The 20,558-nt window shown below is 34.3% G+C and overlaps 1 protein-coding gene across 2 annotated transcripts in view; it reads left to right on the top strand.

Moving 5' to 3' along the window:
* The window catches only part of LOC144449964 (ral GTPase-activating protein subunit alpha-1-like), a 95,926-nt gene that overhangs the window by 4,439 nt on the left and 70,929 nt on the right, over nt 1-20,558 (top strand). For both annotated transcript variants that reach the window (XM_078140539.1, XM_078140533.1), the window contains exons 2-14: nt 2,170-2,330; nt 4,804-4,861; nt 8,260-8,303; nt 9,570-9,762; nt 12,584-12,708; nt 14,382-14,520; nt 14,771-14,909; nt 15,620-15,872; nt 16,502-16,573; nt 16,995-17,138; nt 17,956-18,201; nt 19,202-19,275; nt 19,881-19,992. In XM_078140539.1, the coding sequence (XP_077996665.1) occupies nt 2,170-2,330; nt 4,804-4,861; nt 8,260-8,303; nt 9,570-9,762; nt 12,584-12,708; nt 14,382-14,520; nt 14,771-14,909; nt 15,620-15,872; nt 16,502-16,573; nt 16,995-17,138; nt 17,956-18,201; nt 19,202-19,275; nt 19,881-19,992 (1,760 nt within the window). The remainder of the gene's footprint in view (nt 1-2,169; nt 2,331-4,803; nt 4,862-8,259; nt 8,304-9,569; nt 9,763-12,583; nt 12,709-14,381; nt 14,521-14,770; nt 14,910-15,619; nt 15,873-16,501; nt 16,574-16,994; nt 17,139-17,955; nt 18,202-19,201; nt 19,276-19,880; nt 19,993-20,558) is intronic.

Genomic DNA, 20,558 nt, shown 5'->3' with positions numbered 1-20,558 from the left:
TCTTGATCTCAACCTCAGTTTTTGTATCAGGTTTTAAAGATAAAGGAATACTACTTTGATTGCAGCAGTTACATGATAATGTAGACCTGTGTCTTCAGAATTGTTTGCTGCTAGTTAATGTTTGCAGTATCACTATCAATTCCTATACTAGTATGTAGTTAATTTGTCACCCAGTATATGTTAGAGCTTTCCTGGTTTTTTGCTTTGGTTTTTTGGTAATACACTTGTCTCTTCTTCTGACTTATCTTTGTTTAGTAGTATTAGTAGCCTTAGGGTTACCCTACTGTATATTGGTAAAAGGTCACTGAACATCTTGAGTTCATCCAGATGAAAAAGAAGGTTGAACTCTCTAGCTATGTACAGTGTGAAATGGTTACATATTATGAAGTCTGTCTTTTTCCTGTCTATAGTATAAATTGCAATAATTAAAATCAAACATCCTTGATTTGTTGATTGATTTAAGTTATTTTGAATTAATTTGTTGGCACTGTCTTCTAAAACTAAAAGAGGCATTTATGTAAATGCCAGTGAACTATTCATACTGTTACAATATTGAAATACAATACTAAATGGTGTATTATGTAAATGGCTTATGTCATTCATCTGGCCAGTATTTGAAAGACAAGTAGCTAGTTATGCCAAATTTTGAAATGTCAAAACACTCGCAGTGTTCAGTAACTCTGACTGACACCATATATATACAGTTAATAGAGAATTCTTTGAATTAATATGGTTGCTTTTTTCATTGTTGTAATGTGTGCATGTAGGTCTCAACCTTTATCATTAATATTCAACACTGTGAAAACAAATATATGTGGATAGGATAATAAGTGATTAGTAAATACTTGTAATGGTTTGATATTACCAGGGTTCAACTCCAATCCAACATACAAAGACGTGCTGCACGTTTCATCAATAATGACTATAGAAGGGAAAGCAGTGTCACCACCTTGTTAAAGGAACTTAAATGGAAACCACTGTCTGAGCGAAGAAGAGAACAACGACTTCAGCTCATGTTTAGAATCATAAATGACCTAGTTGCAATCCCTGCTGAAACCCATGTTAAATTCAACCAACACCCAGGAAATCACATTTAAAAACTTTACTGATACAAGCATGTAAAACAGACACTTTCAAACATTCCTTCATCCCACAAACTATTATTGACTGGAATCACTTACCTGATAACTTGGAACTTGCACAAATTTAGATCAATTTAAATCTGGTTTATCAGAAATACCAACTCATTATGACTAGAGACTGCACACCTGCAGGATTACTGCTCAATTTTTTAGTTACTCTGCAGTATTATACAGATACAGATACAGAGAACCCAACCCAATATCTTAACAAGAGGATACTAAATAGAGTACAGATACCTCTGTCATTGCAGGGTAGTTCTCCTAATAAGCCAGTGACTACAAACAAAAACAAAAACCATTACTTCACTTGGCCAGGGTGAGAACATAACCTCTGTCCATCCTTGTTGTGTTTGAGGCTGTATACCCTCTGTTAACCAAATTTTGTTGTTGTGGGTCAAAATGATAAAAAAGGGTTCACTAAATTTTGGTGCGTCACTAGAAATTGTGTGCGTCAGTGGTGCATCACATTGGCTCAGAGGCCGAGGACACACTGGTTGGGGGAATATGTACGTAATGTTTGCTTGTATGGATGATCTGCATTTGATGGTCCCAAAAATTTGCAATATTAGTCTGTGCATCTTTGGACGTTCAAAATAACAAAACAGTGGGAATCTAAATTAGAAACATGAAAATTTTAGTATCTCTTGTTCAGCTTATGAAGGATTATGATTATCAAGATTGTGACGGAACATAGTAACTCAGTTTTTAAAAAAAAAATGAAAATTTGACAAATAAACAGTAAACTGAGAGAAAAGTTAAACGATGTCTTATTCTAAGCTGATGAATATCATTTCATTATAGTTACTAAAAGTATTGTCAATAAAAACACAGACTATTCTTCAAGTGGCCATGCATTGTACTTGTATAGGCCATGTGCATAATTTATTGTATGGTTTTTGACAAACATTTCAATTTTATACTTGTAATGTTATAATTTATATCTTCACAGGACCAATCTGAAACTGTTGGAAATCTTGACTAAACTTTAATTTCTCATTTCTCATTTCTCTCCTTGCTGTTCTTCCAGAACATTCAGAAGCAGTTGAATCCAAGGCTTTCTTTGAGCAATACTACTCCCATGTCTATCAGGTGTTCTATGACAATTTCATATCAGTAGAGGCTGCCTTGAAACAGAAAGTACACAAAGCACAACGAGAAGAACTGGATGGTATTTTATTTGTCTTTGAGGTATGTATGATATGTTTACATGTAGATATTATACACCATTTACTTTCAATCGAAGCATCAACCATTATATGGTGGATTGACTTGCATATCACAAATGTGAAATTTTATATACTTCTTACTGGACATCTGTCACTTTACAGAATACATTTAGTGCATATATGTATATACACACACGGCATTAAAAATAAGGTAATGTGAGATACAGAGAAAATGCATTAAATCAGTTATTTGGAGGACATAAAACATAACCCCTGGCATAAAAGAAGCATAGTGGTAACTGAAGAAAATTAGCTTTTGCAAAAAATAGGTGAAATTCAATGAAAATGTTTACATTCACAAGTCCTATCCATGACAGTTACAATTGTTATTGTCTGTTAATACTCATTCATGTGTAATGTTGTGCCATTAGCCAAGCTTGGTTTAAGAAAACTAGGAAGTCTGTATGAAAGAGAAATATGTGTTGTGACGTAGGAACAGTAAGCCATGATTTCTGCAGAATGAAGTGATTCCTTTAAAAGTTGTACAGATCTGTAGGTGGTAAGCCATAGCAAGATAATAGTGTAGATCTGTAGGTGGTAAGCCACAGCAAGATAATAGTGTAGATCTGTAGGTGGTAAGCCATAGCAAGATAATAGTGTAGATCTGTAGGTTGTAAGCCACAGCAAGATAATAGTGTACAGGAGGTAATCCTTTACTGTGTCTTGCTGACTTCAATGCAGATTTGGTGTGATTGAGTGTGAAGTAGGCATAGAGTCACAAAATAAATTAGTTCTTTTGGTCATAAACTTTGCTGACGTACATTGTAAAGTGGTACTTCCCCTTCAGGTGTTTTTTTGACATTTTTACTAAAACCAACTCTGATTTGCTCATTACCATCCCATAATGCATGTTGATTTGATTCTGTGTATGTAGGTTTAAGTATCAAATGGCATGCCCTAAGGTTGGATGCATGCTGTCGCTCTATGGACTGGAGTGAGTGATGTCTCCAACCCATGATTTATTCAGACTCTGTATTTCTTTATAAACGTATAACAAACTTAGTACATTTTTTTCATTTCTGCAGATATGCTGTTAAATATCAAAGATACTAAAACAAATGTCATGTTTCATTATTGCTCAATTATAATGATTATTTGTTGTCATATTTCCATCCAAAATAAAGAACCCCCCCCCCCCTAAAACAAATGTCACGTTTCATTATTGCTCAATTATAATGATTATTTGTTGTCATATTTCCATCCAAAATAAAGAACCCCCCCCCCCCATAAACAAATGTCATGTTTCATTATTGCTCAATTATAATGATTATTTGTTGTCATATTTCCATCCAAAATAAAGAACACCCCCCCCCCCCCCCCCCCCCCCCCCCCCAATAGTTTTACTTTTTTATGCTGCTGGCATAAAAATGCAATGTTGTTACAAGGGTTAAGAATCTTGGTAACAGGAACGGGAAAATTCGTTACAACTAGTACAGTTTACCATATTGTGAGCCATACTTTTGATGGGGAACTGTTTGGCTTACTCATGGTTAATGACATTTCTACTTCAAAACACCACTTGGGTAGAATTTACCTATTAATTCTGTCCTTACCAAACACATGAAAATGGTCTCCAAAAATGCTTTTGTGCATTGTACCAGTCTAAAGAAATGTAAATCATAAGATGATTTGGGAGATTGTAATCCTTGAATAGAAGCATAGAAATAATTCCATAAGGAGAAGGGAGAGAATTACGTACTTGTTGGATTGTTTTGTACTGGGTAGTGACTATTAACTGATTGATTGTATTGTAACTGCATTAGTAGTGAGTGTTACAAATTCTTGCCTTTCAGTCATATATAGCACTTAAATTGATTCATATATGAATTAGATTGAATTCAAAAAGAGCTAAATAATTAACTCATTAAGTCTCAACAAGGGTTTGGTGTAAGCTTTATGATTTTTTTGTTTGCAATAGACATGCTAGAGAATGTCACTCATTGCTGCTAATGAATTTGTAATGAATGGATGATCAGTTTACAGTATACCTGTACACTATGATGTTGATTGAAATGATTATGTGAAAGTTACCAATGAAAATATCAAATGCAGAGATGAATTGAGAGAAAAACACATACGTTTGAATACTTTCATTTCAGGAAAATGGCTAGTATATATAGTGTTATTGGTAAAATTTGTGAGTCTGTGGGGGTTGGGTGGTTGGGTAGGGTGGGGGGAGCAATTCTGGTAGAATTGGCATAGTTACCCACATACTTGTACTTTACCATAACTTCTGTTGGGGGGAACCCTGGTGAAATGAAATGGTGAAATGGGGAATTTAGATACAACTGGGACTTACACTAAAGCCATGACTTTGACATCCAAACATTACATACTTTATACCTCATTTGGAAACCAGCATTCAATAAAGACCTGTTGGAATTTAGAAATATACTAAGATGATGACCTGGATCATTTGTTTTTCTTTGTTACAGAAAATTTTAGTACTTTTACCTGATTACATTCATGAAAGATGGCAGTTTCACAGCATAGGTAAGATTTCAACCTTAGTTGAATAACAATCCTCTGTAATTTGACCTCAAACCAACCCTCCATATCGCCTAGCAACACTGTATTGTGACCAACTTGAAAGAACAGTCTAATTGTTATCCATCCAAACTGATCACATAACATACACATATTACTGAAGGCAGGTTTGTAACATGGTGCCTCCATCCAACACCTTTGAAAGAGAGAAATTTTGAGAAGGTAGGATTTGGAACACCTAGATTAAAATCTGGTCACCAATAGCCAAAGATGAGCAGGGGAAGTATAGACTGCTTGCCTGAGCCCTGGGATCAAATATTCATAAAATTGTCAACACTACAGCCATGGATGAGTATGTGTGGTGGTGGTGATGGTGGTGGTGGTGGTGGAGGTGGGGTCACATGTACATTGTGTGTGTGTGTGAGTGTGTGTGTGTGTGTGTGTGTGTGTGTGTGTGTGTGTGTGTGTGTGTGTGTGTGTGTGTGTGTGTGTGTGTGTGTGTGTGTGTGTGTGTGTGTGTGTGTGTGTGTGTGTGTGTGTGTGTGTTTGTTTGTTAGGGGAAGGGGTGTTTGAACTCCTTGTCTGAGCCCTGGGATCAAACATTTATAAAATGTTGTCACCACTATAACCATGGATGAATAAGGAGGTGGATGGGTGGAGGTGTGTTTAGACTGCTTGTGTGAGCCCTGGGATCAAACATTTTCATAAAATTTGGTCACCAATAGTCAAAGATAAGCAGATAAGCAGGGGAGAATAGAGTGTTTGTCTAAGCCCCAGGAATCACATATTCATAAATAATGTAAAATACTTGCATCCTGCATAGTAAACAATAAATCTAATCCATGTTCTATTGTCAATTTTTTGGTCTCCATGTAATTGGATTGACCAATTTACAATGCAATTCAATAATATACTGTGGTTTCCTTCAATTATTGATGCATATTTTGTACTGTGAGGGAAAAATTTAATTTCCTTATTTTCAGTAAACTTTTATTCATAAAAGGAAAAAGCTTGAGTAGAGTATGTTTTGTTGTATCAGTGTTTAGTATCGGTTTACATGTATGCGTGACTTAAATGTGAATGTAAAATGGGGATGGAGTGCCCCCCTGAACTAGTCAAATAACTATTGTGTTTATTACGGTGTTGAGTATACTAATAACTTGATAAACAAAACATGATGATAGTGATTCTACAGGTACATGTACTTGTATATTTGACCAATGCATACATTCAAACACATATTCCCCCATAACACTGGTATGATGTATTATAATGAAATTGATATCACCTGTAATTTATGTTGGTCATATTAACGTATAAATACAGAGTTCAAGGCAGGTGATGTCAATGTAGAATATTTTTTCAAGGTGATACGTACAAAGCAGGCCTGAAATGTTTACAAATATATATCATTACAAATATTGCTAATGACAAACACCGTTTCAGTTCAAAGCAAGTGGTGTAAGTGCAACTACATGTAAAATGTGAGATTTTAAGGTAATAAGTATATAACAGGTATGAAACTGTCACGAATATGTAAAAAGCTCATGACAAACACAGTTTTGCTGGTAATTCTGAAATTGAAACTTGGTCTACTTTATCCTAGAAAAGACTCTTTACCATGATGGCTGACTAGCATACAATGAGGCAATTCATAAAATGGTAATGAGAACACTTGGCTGCCGTACATGTATACAGTGATAGAGTGTATGCTTGAATTATGGCAGTCAAGCTGTTCACTTGTACCTATATTAAGCTTCCTAGTCTGCCTTCCAGCCACAGAAAAGACAATTGTGTGTTGTCTGGCCGTATTGGCTGTCTACTGTTGTATGCAGAGACTCGCAGGATTTATACCTTGTTACCTATTATATGTCAAAAATGTATCCATGTACATGGACCTTTATGGACATACGTGTAGAAAGGAGTTGCACTTTAATGTATATTTGTCTTTGTATACATATGTATAGAAATGAAATTGCCCAAATGTACTTTACATTATTGCCTTATTTTAGTCATTGTACAAATATTGGCATTGCAATAGGAAAAGTCAATAACATCTAATGAGTGAAATTTATTGAGTTGTGTATTCAGCTAAGTTTAGCATTATATAATTAATATGTGACATATCGGAATATGAACTTATAAAATGCATTGGCTCATTGTCAGGAATTTCATCATTTGGTGAACGACTGTGTATAATGTACAATGTACATGTAGGTTGCATAGGTGCCGACACAATGATAAATATTTGTGAAGTGACAAATTAGCGTAGGCTACATACCATCAAATGTCAACCCAAATTATAGTAGTTAATGAAAGAATTCCATTTTTCAAATAATTGTCTATTTTCATAACAGTGTGATAATTTATAACCTTTTCTCATTACTTGACATTTGTGAGAATAAATATTTCAAATGTCAACTGTGTAGAATTTGAAGAAAACTCTCAAACTGAGTCGGCTGTTGTCCTGCAAATTATTTATGCAGACATTTTGCTTGGACTGTTTCATCTTTTACAACTACACCTAGCAACTATATTCATGTATACACATGTACATGTATTTTAAAGAAAAAATGTTCCAATCCTTTGGGTGTTACCAGCCACCCTCCATATTATCAGGTCAGAGGTTATTGTGTCAAAGGTCACATATTTAAATCATTATAGAGCAAAACTGAATAGTTCATGTTGATTGATTTGTTTGTTTGTTACATTGTACCATAATTCTATACCAGCTGGGTCTTTTGACTTCTTTTAGGCATTCTAAATGTCACTGTCCTAACTAGAAAGTCAAAGTTTTTAGTACGTGATGTCCAAATAAGTACTTAAAATATTTGCATTGCTCACACCACCACTATCAGGGTTGCAGTCTCAGAACTAGGTGTTCATACACTTTAGATATCCTTGTAATGGTTATGATAAAAATGATGCCAATATCATCACTATATAGTGTAAGATATCTCCAATTGGAAATGTTGAATTCATATTCACTATTGCGTGACGACCATGCATTCACTGTCACTTGACTTTCGGTGTTCTGTGTGGAATTTTTGACGCTTTCCCTGTGACATGAAATATACAGTTCAAAGACTACAATGTATACAACAATGATATTTTGTTTGTTTGACAATAAATTTTGCATTGGAAATACCTGTTATAGCTGGATTTCTAGTTGTCTGCTAGGTTTGTTTACAAGGGATGTGCAATGATCACTTGATACAACAAGCAAAAATACGGCTGTTGATGAAAAATATGCCTGCATATCTGCAGGGCTCTCGACCAATATCTTTCTTCAACATCTATGATTACAGTGAACAAAATCACAAACTTCTTGCAAACATTTAACTTTTAATAAAAAAACAACCAGAATTATGGATTTAGAAAGTTGCATATATTATCTATTACAGGTCGACTTATGAAGAAATTGTTGCACCCCGGCAATGCCTTGAAGGTAAGTTGTATATTGTATAAACCCTTCACCATGGAGGGTCTATGATTGTATTAAACATGTGACATTTATATATGGACTACAGTGCTTTATTTCTAAGTGAACAGAAGGTCCCATGGAATTAAAGTCCTCATGAAAATTTCATAAATGCCACTGCATCATTTGTAGAGATTTGAAACCTTCTTTGTAATGAATGCTGCTTATCCAATTTTAAATTGGTATTACAAAACATGTTTATGAAGAGAACGTCAAAAGATGATTAGTTGTAGTAAGGCTATATCTTCCCCATTCTCTGCTTTAGTTTACTAATGTATTTATATTCCCTTTCTTCAAGATAAGTGTATTAAAAAAGTATTCTCACAAGAGCTGAAAAATAAAGAAGTATGGCCGTTCACTGTCCCCAGTGATGACTATTCATTTATATCATACTTGTCTGTAATCAAATTTATGTTTTGAAAAAGTAGTCAGTTTTGACAGTAGACTTTCATGCCATTCCTTATTCATGTACAATAAATCAAAGCAACTTTTGTTTCCATTAATACTTCTGTCACCATGGCAACTCCTCCTACTGTGGTTTCCTATTCATACTCTTAATAGTATATGATACTTTAAAAGCAGTATCAATATCTAAAGCGGCTGCAGTAGGTCTGTGTAGAACTGATTGCGTATGTTCTTGTATTTAGTGGTTAATTAATTGATCAAGTAATTGAATTATTACCATCTAAGCTGTAAAGGGAACGCAGAGGAGGACTAATGTGCTATTATAGGTCCATGCTGAGGATAATAATTGTGATAAAGTGGTTGAGTACAGTCAGAAACATAAATTGGAAAGAAACCGTGTTGAAATCTTGTTCTCCACTTTTCGAGATTGCAGTATTCAAATTGATAAAAACCATAATATTGATCTAATTATGAATACGCTTGTACACTATATAACATTTTGACCTTTCAAAGATTTTAGCTGTTACAAAAAGGAAATTAATACGTATTAAATTCTGTCACAGGCAAGTACAGATATTTAATACAAATTAAGTGTATAATGAGCAGAAAGACCATAATGCATTGTATCAACTATTTAACCCAGCAAGTACAAAATCTCTCAAAAAGCACTCAGAACTTAGTATTTCAAAGATAATGCTTGCAAAACTTGTTCAAAGGATGTTGACTCTATTTATTGTACATGTTACTTACAAAATGTGCACTCTGTTTGAACCTAAGTCTAGTGCTATCATACAGTCTTCTTAACTTCTTCACCTTTATACCTTACAGCTCCGGAGGGAAGGCATCCGTCTGTTTCTACTCTGGTTCCAGGCACTTCAGGAGCATGCAGATGAGGAATGCTACCTGATCTATGCAACGCTGATTCCCGGATTTCCACATCCTCAAGGAGCCTCTGGAATTCATACCCTGGATAGTCTTATTAACAACTCAGCTAGGCCACCTTCTAGTGTCTTCCTAGATTGTAAGTTTGTACAAGACTTTCCACATTTTGAATTCTTTTAACTAGTCTCAGCTAGGCTGCCTTCTAATGTCTTCCAAGATTGTAAGACTTCTTATTTTGCATTCTATTAATGTAAATCTCCACAAAGCTGCCTATAAATTGTAAAAAAATTCACATCTTGACATACTTTAGCCATATCTTTGCAAATACTTATTGTGACTTTTGGTTGTGGAGGCTAATGGAAATGCTTGTGTTTCTACTCTATCATGAGTGAATTACACTAAATATATGCAGATATGAATGATATCACATACATGTACATTATAAGATAGGAAAAAAGAGTATTAAATATATTTAAAAAATAACTCCAATGTGATCATGAATGTTATTTGGCCCCTTGGTGCTGAAGGTATTTTGGAAAATGATAACATAATGTAAGACCAGCAATAGAAGTATAGAAAATGATAACATACATGTAAGTCCAGTGATGGAAGTATAGAAAATGATAACATACATGTAACACCAGTGATGGAAGTATAGAAAATGATAACATACATGTAACACCAGTGATGGAAGTATAGAAAATGATAACATACATGTAACACCAGTGATGGAAGTATAGAAAATGATAACATACATGTAACACCAGTGATGGAAGTATAGAAAATGATAACATACATGTAACACCAGTGATGGAAGTATAGAAAATGATAACATACATGTAACACCAGTGATGGAAGTATAGAAAATGATAACATACATGTAACACCAGTGATGGAAGTATAGAAAATGATAACATACATGTAACACCAGTGATGGAAGTATAGAAAATGAATAACTACATATGTTATATGATGAATCAGTAACAGACAAGGTTTTTGGACATTCTTGTAATATTTTACATTCTAACTTTACCATTTAGACAGAGTTAATCCAGTTTTGCTCAAGTTGTAGTTATTACTTGTATACAAACAAATATCCCTTTGAGAAAGAGAGTTACATATTAACTAATCCTGTCACAGCCATTATCTTTTACATGGACTTGACCTGAAGAGCAGGTTAACTTCTCAACAAGTACGGCACATATAGTATCATGATAGTGATGGCGTTAGGCTTTATGCTGTCAATGCCGCTATGAATGGACCATTGACCAAAATCACTTCTCCATGATTATGAGCTTACCCAAGTACAAGATTAAATTTTGAATGTGACTAATTAGTAAATGAGTTTCAAATATTAGATTTTGTTTGAATCACTGAAAACAACTAAGATATTAGTCCTTTTCTGAAAGAGTCTGTTTATTTTTTTCTACAATTTACGTTAGTATTTTTTGTCATGTAAAATTGATGTCTACATTTCAAAAAGACATTGTTATCGAGGATGTTATAATTGTTAGTTAAAAACAGTTTACATGTAAGTACTTTATGACACTGCCACTATAGAAGTACACACAGAAATATGAAATATGAAGAAATCTATACTGTTTTGTACAGTGTACAGCATATGAGAAATGTGTGTTACAGATAACATTAAAAGGAACAGTGTGTGATTTTAAAATAAGAATATATTCACTTTCTTGTCACTCCTGTGCATCTAGTGTCACAGCATGATGAACATAGTTATTACATAGTGTATATTTTAAGAGTGTACAAATTGATTGATTGTTTCTGGAGTGGATATTGCACTTGAAAAGAATGATTTAATGTTTGCAAATACGTCACGTTGAGAACTCTATATGGGTCTTTCAAGTAAAATTGATGACTGGTTACTGTTCTTATGCATACAAATAGTAGTGAAAATTGATGTATATTGCATTGGCTGACCCATTCTTTCAAAATAAAGTATACACTCTAGAAATGCACAAAGATTTGTAATTTCCAAGTCCGGTATTGAAATATCCTAAAGCGTGCAATTATACAACGTGTTGTACTTATTGATGCTAATTTCCTGAAAAATCTGATTTCTTATTGTTTGCTTCCATGATTTTGTTACCAAAATTTATGAATTCCATTGATTGTGCAGAAATCACAGTTCAGTGAAGTGTAAATGACATTTTGTGTGAATACTGTTTTATCTCTGAAATAAGTATGTATACATGTACATGTTTAGCAATATATTTCATCGTTATGGTTACTTTTACAATTGTTCATAATACTGATAACTACTTGTGTTAAAATCATGTCTCATTGACAGTAAATAAGGGACTGTGTACATGTACAAAAAGTAGTCGGAAATACGTGCAGATCACTATGAATGCAATAAATGAATTTATGTTATAGTCTGGGTTCATTTTAGACATAAAGGTATTGTAAATACAAGTCAGAAAATTATTGACAATAATCCCATTTCATAATCATCCCAAATTGTAGAACTGTCCTGACAGTGCTGACAAAAATTTAGGATAATTTTCAATAACATTCTGCCTCTGTAAGTAGCAATAGTTATATAACTATAACTGTATGCTGAATATGTGGTGTACTTCAGTATGTTCACCTGGTTACATTTTTATATTAGCAAACATTCATTCATTTAGATTTGATTTTGTTGAATTAATGAGCCATCCCGTCAATGATTCACTGATGTAGATGACAGTGGTTGGATGAAAAAGTTGATGGAAACAGCAATTCACATTTCCTATCTTTTCTGTATTCGACATACTGATAGGGTCCCCATTCTTGGTGGCAACTCTGCATCAACATTTACAGTTGACTTTAAAATGCCACTGTATCTGTTCAATATTGTTGTAAGACACATGGAGATGCTATGCTCGAATTCAACTAATAGCTCATTGTACGGCTTATATGATCTCAACAATTTTTTGTGTTGTTTTGTTTGTCCCCAGTTACTGCAACTGCTGTCACCCCTGTAGAAATCACCCCACTCATAGCACCACAATCAGGAGAAAAACAACCAGAAAATGTGACAAAGTTTTTATTGGAGGCTGTTCTCCACTTTACAGTTACACAGGTAAGCTACAAATACCATCCACCATTATTGGAGGCTGTTCTCCACTTTACAGTTACACAGGTAAGCTACAAATACCATCCATCATTAAATCCTGACTCATGCCATAATGGAATTGTATTGTAATATGTATCAACAAATATATTTGCATTATGTGTAAGCATTTTGAATACAAAAATGTGTCACTGAGTGAATCATTACAAAGATAGTGAGTAAGCTCTGAAGTTTGACTGACAGAAATCTAACTGTCACTCAAATAATAATTACATATAATCTATGTATTCAATTGTATGATTAAAACGAATGGCTTTTAATCTGCTATTAGTCATCTGTTTTTATAAACAATTAAGTTTCAGACAACCTTTTCTAAAAGGAATTCTTAGTCATGTCTAGACAGAATTGTTCTTTATTTGTTAGCTTTTGTTCTGCAACGTTTTTTAGATCTACTGCATAATAATGAATGTTTGGTAATGATATGGCATCATACATTATACTTAACTCTTTTTACAACAGCACAAACTAACATCTGATTGATGAGACTGTTTTTCTGTCAATAATTTCCTCATCATTCATGTGTCATATTAACAGAGACTAAATTGTCACTTTAAGGTCAAGTTACTTTGCAACACATGAAACATTTGCAAGTCACGAGGCCATCTTGTACATGTGTAGACATATAAAGGTTACAAGGTCAATTATAAAGTTGAAGTCTTCTAGTGGCAGGAACTTAGAAGAAAAGTTATAAAATTACTCTGCCAATAAAATGACTGAAAACTTATGGAAAGTAAAACCAAATTCAAGTTGATTTTCGTTCACCGTAATATTAATTTTCCAACTTCACCATTTGTATATTAAAGTTAGGATTTAAATGATATTCAATGAAGATCAAACGTTTGTAAACGTTGTTTCAATTCAATTCAATTCAATAACTTTATTTATCCCAAATGGGCAATTCATTTTGGCGGACAGAACATACATCAAATATACACATCAAATATAGATGGAAAATAAGAGGCAACAGACTGGTACAAAGAAAAAAAAACATGATAAGAGGTTACAGAACATTAAAAACAATTCTTACTACAAAATGAGTATCTAAAATGTCTTATTTAAAAGCCGCAGAGTGGATGGAATAAAAGAGTTCTTATGATGGTTTGTCCTGCAAGTTGGGCATCTAAGACGTCTTCCTGATGGAAGGAAATCAAATTCATTTGTTAAAATGTGGTCTGTATCTAAAATTGAACGAGCCTTTCTCACGATTTGTTGATTGTAAAATGACAAAAGACTTCTTTGTGGTACGCCAATAATTTTTGAACTTATGGTGACAATTCTTTCCAGAGAATTTCTGTTCTTCAAATTTAAATTACAAAACCAGCAGATAAGAGAAAAGCTTAGTTTGGTGAACTCATTAAATTTTATGGACCTACTGTACATTGTATATACTGCTCTTAAACAAGCCTAAGGGGGCAACTCAAAAAGACTAGGATGGAACAAGCTGACTATATGCAGTTCACGATTTAGAGGAATATTCTGTTGTCTCTAGCATATCAGTTGAAAAACTTTACAGGTATTTGTTATACTTGTAAATAAGCCCCTGTCTGATTTGCCACTTGTATAGTTATAGATAGCATTTACTAAAACATTGAAAATGGAAATGTTTATTGTTTTATTTTCAGATCACTAAAATGGAATGGAGAGATCCAGAAAGGAGAGAGAAGAGTTTTATCTTTTTATTTGAAAATTTTAAAAAGTATTACCTGCCAGACATTTTTCCAAAGTTTTCAACTCAAACAAGCCTTTATGATCCTGTTTTAGGTAAATATAGAGATTTATTTACACCTACTTTGGTGTATTTTTACATACAAAATATGAAATTTTAGATTTATAATTTTCAAACTAGGTAAAATTACGGTGAAAGGGAGAGCTGCAATACAAGGGAAGTGTATGTAAGGATCATTATGTAGAAGACACAGGATATTAGTGCATATTAAAAAGAACATTACCTGAACCAACCTTAATATATATGTACCAGTATGATACATGTTATTCTTGTATTTATCTTCAGATGTTCCTGAATTTAGATCCAAAAGTTTGGATCAGACAGATAGTGTACGGAAGGATCCCATAGTTGCTTGCAGAGTTAGTGTAATCAGATGGGTAGTAGCATTTACAATGAACAGAGGAAAACCCCAGCAAAGAACAAGGTGTGTAGATGCAAGCTTTATTTGTAATAAAAGAAATATAACCACTTCAGCAGTAATTAGAAAAGGTTTTATAAATGTAAGCCTGTCCAGAACCCACTTTGGAGCTTTCTTGAACTTGTCCTTATATCACCTGCATTTGAACACAAACAGGTAGTAGTGGTGGCGCCTTGCTATCCTGTATTTGAAATACATGGACATTTACTGTACCCCAGACAGTCTGTGTGTTTTGCTTAGGTTGGTGAACCCTGGTAACAGAAAAGGAGAAATGGGTCAAAAATTGCATAGATTCTCATGCAATCTACCATTATTTTGTTTGGGAACCCTGGTAAAATTACTTTGGAACCCCAGTAGATTTTTACCTGTTTACCACCCTTAACAAAAACACTGGGTTGTGTTCACTTGTACCACACTGACTTTCAGTAGTTGGCCATTTTGATGGTGGCTCAGTGATTAATTGTTTTACGAGAGAAGAAATCCAGGATCAGTTATTTTTGAACATTGCACGCCTGAAAACTTATTGTCATGGATTGCCTATTATTCTTAACCCATGAAAGAAAAAAATATTAAGTAATGTCTTGTTATTCTGAAATCAATTGGCCCAGAGACCCAAGGCTATTTGGCTCATCATACTGATAAACAACATATAGCCAAGTGTATGGGCTAAAAATTCAAAACTTACTACTACATGTATTATTCTGTTTTTCTGACAGTGTTGGGGATGATAGCACACTGAAGAGAGATGATAGTCGTGATGTGGTTGACAACAATAGAATAGGAGATAGAGAAGAGAATAATCCACCAAGTAATTCTAGTACTTTAACCAGTCAGTCTGATAGAGACACTAGTACATCCAGTATAAGTAGTATGGAAGAAAGTCAGCTTCACACCGATGCTGAGATTGTAAGAGATGCATTCTATGCTAACAGAGACAATGTCAACTTTGTCCATGAGATCTTCAGACAGGTAAGGAAATGAGTCAAAAACTTGAATTTGAACTAGACCCAGTCAAGTCTAGTCTAGTTGTTAAGCAATACATGTTATTTGAAATGATGTGGTCGTAATTTTCAATATTTTCTGCAGTAAAAAAGTACAAAAATAGTTTGAATTTCTGACCAGTGTCACTGGAACTTAGAAGTGGCATTATATTTCTATGTCTACTTCTGAATGCCCAACATATGCAAATTTTCTTTAATTTGTTCACTTTTGTTATAAAATCAATTTGCTAAAAGATAATGATAAAATCAAAAAATGATTTTTGATACACACTTAAAAGACGGTATGTAACATAGACAGCAAAATTTGTACTATTTCCTTCAAGTTTATATGTCTATGTTTTGTACCATTTAGAATTCAATGTATTGATAATCTTCCAGGTCCCAGTAATGACATTGACTCCTGTTAGAACAATGTCCACCCTGCAGAGAATACAAATCCAGTTTATGCTAGGAAGTCTACCTCGATTTCTATCCCTATAAGCCAAACCCTATGGTTACTTCCAAGCTGGTGTACAAATGTTTCCACCAACTGTTCTACATTCTTGCCAAAATACAGTATAGAATTATTTAATCTAATGCAAACTTTTTCTTCCTCAGGGGTTCTTACTCAATTTTAATGATGCAGCAGCAATGAGAAAAGTAGTTAGAGTGTACCAAGACTGGATACAGGTAATTACAACACCAATAGATACTTAATTTTTTTCACAATCTATAGTCTAACAAAAGTTGTCTTCTGTGTAGGTTTGTAGATGATAATACAAACAGTATCAATGTACAATCTCATGTTCATTTGCATTAGGTGTGATTCTAAATATAAGCAATGGAGAAGTCAAATCTGAAAGTAATTCTTGGATTTTCTGAAGTGATAGCTGCATAAAATCTGAGAAGTGCTTTCAAAATTAAACTGTTGGAATTAGATTTGGCTTCTGTATCAGTTGTTTGTTTCAAGATAATACCATATGCCTCAAGCTTTCTACTTAAAAGTTGCCTTTGACATTTTCTACACAGATTTTACATAGTCATGATTACTATGTCTATCTGTAGTAAAATATTAATCTTATAACAACATTTGGTGTTTGACTGTCTACAGCAAGAAGACAAGCCAGTCTTCATGCTGGATTCATACGACTTGCTTCCGGATGCATTGGCTACTTCCCAAGATAGTCTGGATTCTCCATGTATCAGTGAAGATAGTACAGAGCTGAGTGGTCAGCTAAGGAGCATTGGCAATCAAGTAAGTTTGTGTGTATCTCCCACCAGAGTAAACAACATTGGGATATATCGTGAACAAAGTTATGAATTGTTCTCAGGTGATTTTGATTTGAATATGTAAACTTATAATTGCTGGTATTTGAATTTTAAATGATAATTTGGGTAGCAAAGCCTTTAAAATCGCCTTTTGTTCAGCATTTTTATGGAACATTGAGGTTTTATAAAGGCGACAGTAAACATGAAATTACCTCATGGCAGATAGACTGATTGTAGTCATTTTGTCAAGCATCATTTCATGACATTATCTGTAAAGTTGGGGGCTACTTACTACATAGGGTGCCATCCATCTGTGGTAGGTACAGTAGTCCACATATGCATGTTCACTTTGTTTCTTGACTATTTTGATAATGGCGAATGGTAGCCATACTTATTGTAAAAATTCACACATTTTTCCCACTAACTCTGGAAGCTTTAATAGATAGAGACCTCATTTGAGTTTCTACACCCATGTCATTCATGAGGAGCTTTCTTTTGAGACTTTGAACTCTGACTCTTGATCTCTCTGTTTAATTTCAAATATACTCAAAGTGTTCATGTATATCTCTGACATGCATGGACTGAGTGCAACCAAACCTTGCACAACTGTCAGATACTGTAGTCCAATTATGCACATCACTTTATGTTGTGACCTTCATGATAACAATTGAATGGCAGCCAGATGATATTGATCATAATATTTCAGAATATGAATTAGTACTAAAGTTGAAATGTGGACGGTGTGGGCCTGTGTGCTACAAAAACTTGTTGTCTTTCTCACTGTGTAATTGTTTTGTTGACAGACTGAGATGGAGAGTGGGGCGTCTGCATCAAATACTTTAATTCCACACATTCCTGGTGTTCCATACAAGAGATTTTCTCAAAGTGATACGTATTTGGGTGCAATAAACCAAGCAGTTCGTGAGGCCATGGAGCAGTGCAATGTTAGAGCAGGTGAACAGGCTACTTTACAGGTCTTTATCACACACTCTGCCAATGTTTTCTTACTTGAGCCTGTCAAGGACCAGGCCAAACTATTAGATGATCAGGTGAGTGCCAAGACAACTTGTAATAGCTTCCCATAACCAACTCTTCCTGTGAAGCACAAGTTTAAGGCAAAGATCACATACATGATACATATTTACTTGTACAGAAATGTAGTTCAGTTGAAATCTGCATGGTAGTTGTCAATTACAATGAAAGTGCTGGTTGCTGAACTTGATTATTCAATATCTCATTTGGAATCAGGACTAGGCTTAGAGCTTAATATTGAAGAACAGTAACTGACTGGTTCACCATGATTTCATTGTAACTTTGGTCTGAGGGCAAATGTATGGTTTGCTTCCATGACATTGCTGTCAATGAAATTAACTGATCTTAAACTGAATTTTTGTCTTGCGTGAAAATAGAAAGTTATGAAAGCCTTGGTCAGGTATTTTTAAAAGACTGAACTTACTGTGACCTGTCCAAATCTAACTGTTGTCTTAGATTGTCTGATTTTTCCATCAAAGGTTTTAGTGTCTAAGTTTGTGTGTATCTTCCACCAGAGTGAATTTTTAACGATAATTTGGGTAGCAAAGCCTTTAAAATCGCCTTTTGTTCAGCATTTTTATGGAATATTGAGGTTTTATAAAGGCAACAGTAAACATGAAATTACCTCATGGCAGATAGACTGATTGTAGTCATTTTGTCAAGCATCATTTCATGACATTATCTGTAAAGTTGGGGGCAACTTACTACATAGGGTGCCATATGATCCATTTGTGGTAGGTACACTAGTCCATATATGCATGTTCACTTTGTTTCAAGACTATCTCTAAAAGACTGAACTTACTGTGACCTGTCCAAATCTAACTGTTGTCTTAGATTGTCTGATTTTTCCATCAAAGGTTTTAGTCTCCACAAAATATCAGTTATCTACAAGCAATTGAACAGTAACATTCCATGAAATAAGATAAGACTTTAAGATTAGCTGAATTAGGGGACAACATTTTTTTCCCAGAAAGTAGATACAGCAATAACCATCTTTTGTCTTTGTTACGTCTCCAGGTTGATATGTGCAAGAGAGTCCTTCACATTTACAGACATATGGTAATGAATGTCCATATGTCAAAACGCACATGGTAAGTAGATAAATCAGAGCCTTGAATGTCAGGTTAGAGAAACCTGACATAAATGAGTATAAAAAACAGCTATAACTGTCTGACCAGGTTTCACATCACAGATGCTTCATCAAGGACCTCAAAAACATAATAAATGATAATAATGTTGATAACCAAACACTGTCAACGGTTCGCGTAACAGTTCAAACAAAATCTCTCACTTTCAAATGACCACCACCCATTCCACCATATTTTTCAAAAACAACAAATACATTCTGTAATCAATAGGTGCATCAGAAATAGGCAAAACTATAGTTTGGATGGTTAACCATATATGTGTTTGTGAGTTAGGGAGGCATAGCTAGTACTAAGCTAGGCAGGGTAAGACCCTCTATTCATGTATAAAGTCTACATGTAATGCTGACATTGAAAACCCCACAACATGATAAGTGGTCCCTGAAAAGAATACAAAGTGGAACATACATGAAAACAACTATACAGCTTTCTTAGTGTACGTTGCACTTTATGTAGGAGTAGGATCTTCAAAATATACAGAAGATCATCATACATGAGATTTTGTGATTCTCGATGTAATATCAGTGTATGTTTTCTGGTTTCTAAATCAGGGAGCAGTTGTTGATGGTGCTACTTCGGATAACAGAGGTTATACTGAAAAATCCTCCAGAGAAAGGCAACAGGAAATCTCTCAGTAGAGACCTTGCAGCTGTTATGTTTCAAGTAAGATGATGTATTTTTGATCTTTTGGTCCAAGATATCTGTCAATTTTTTTTTCAAATCTGGGTAATGTGATATAGAAAAAGTTGACATGACAACAAATGACTTTCGTGTGCTAGTTGTAAAGATAGATTGTATATTGTAGATAGCAATGTCAAGTTAATAAATCTTCACCAGCAACATAGAGTATCTGAGAATGTTTTACTTTGAATGGCGTAATCATGACTTGCAAGTGTGTCTGACCTTTCTATTCCAATGGGAAATAAAAGGACTTGTCTAGTGTGTGAATGCATGTGTTTATCATGTTGATCAGCGCCCTCTCAGGTGATATTTACCTTTTACACGACTGTTGTTTTTTTAAACCCTACAGTGGTTTTATGGTGGGCATATGATACAGCTTGATTCCTTAAGACTTTGAGTCAAGCTCACTTACCCACCTAGAATAAATCTGACCTTGTTTCAACGAAATTCACAGATAGTCATGTGGATGTTGCTGAGGGGCCAGTACATTATGCATTCTATAGTTAGTTTGGGTTTCATTTTTTTTTTTCAATATTTAATCCAGTCAC

The sequence above is a fragment of the Glandiceps talaboti genome, chromosome 2 (assembly GCF_964340395.1).
Source record: "Glandiceps talaboti chromosome 2, keGlaTala1.1, whole genome shotgun sequence".
In the NCBI taxonomy this organism is placed as follows: Eukaryota; Metazoa; Hemichordata; class Enteropneusta; family Spengelidae; genus Glandiceps; species Glandiceps talaboti.
Note: the sequence above shows the minus strand (reverse complement) of the source record. Positions and strands in the feature narration are given on the sequence as shown.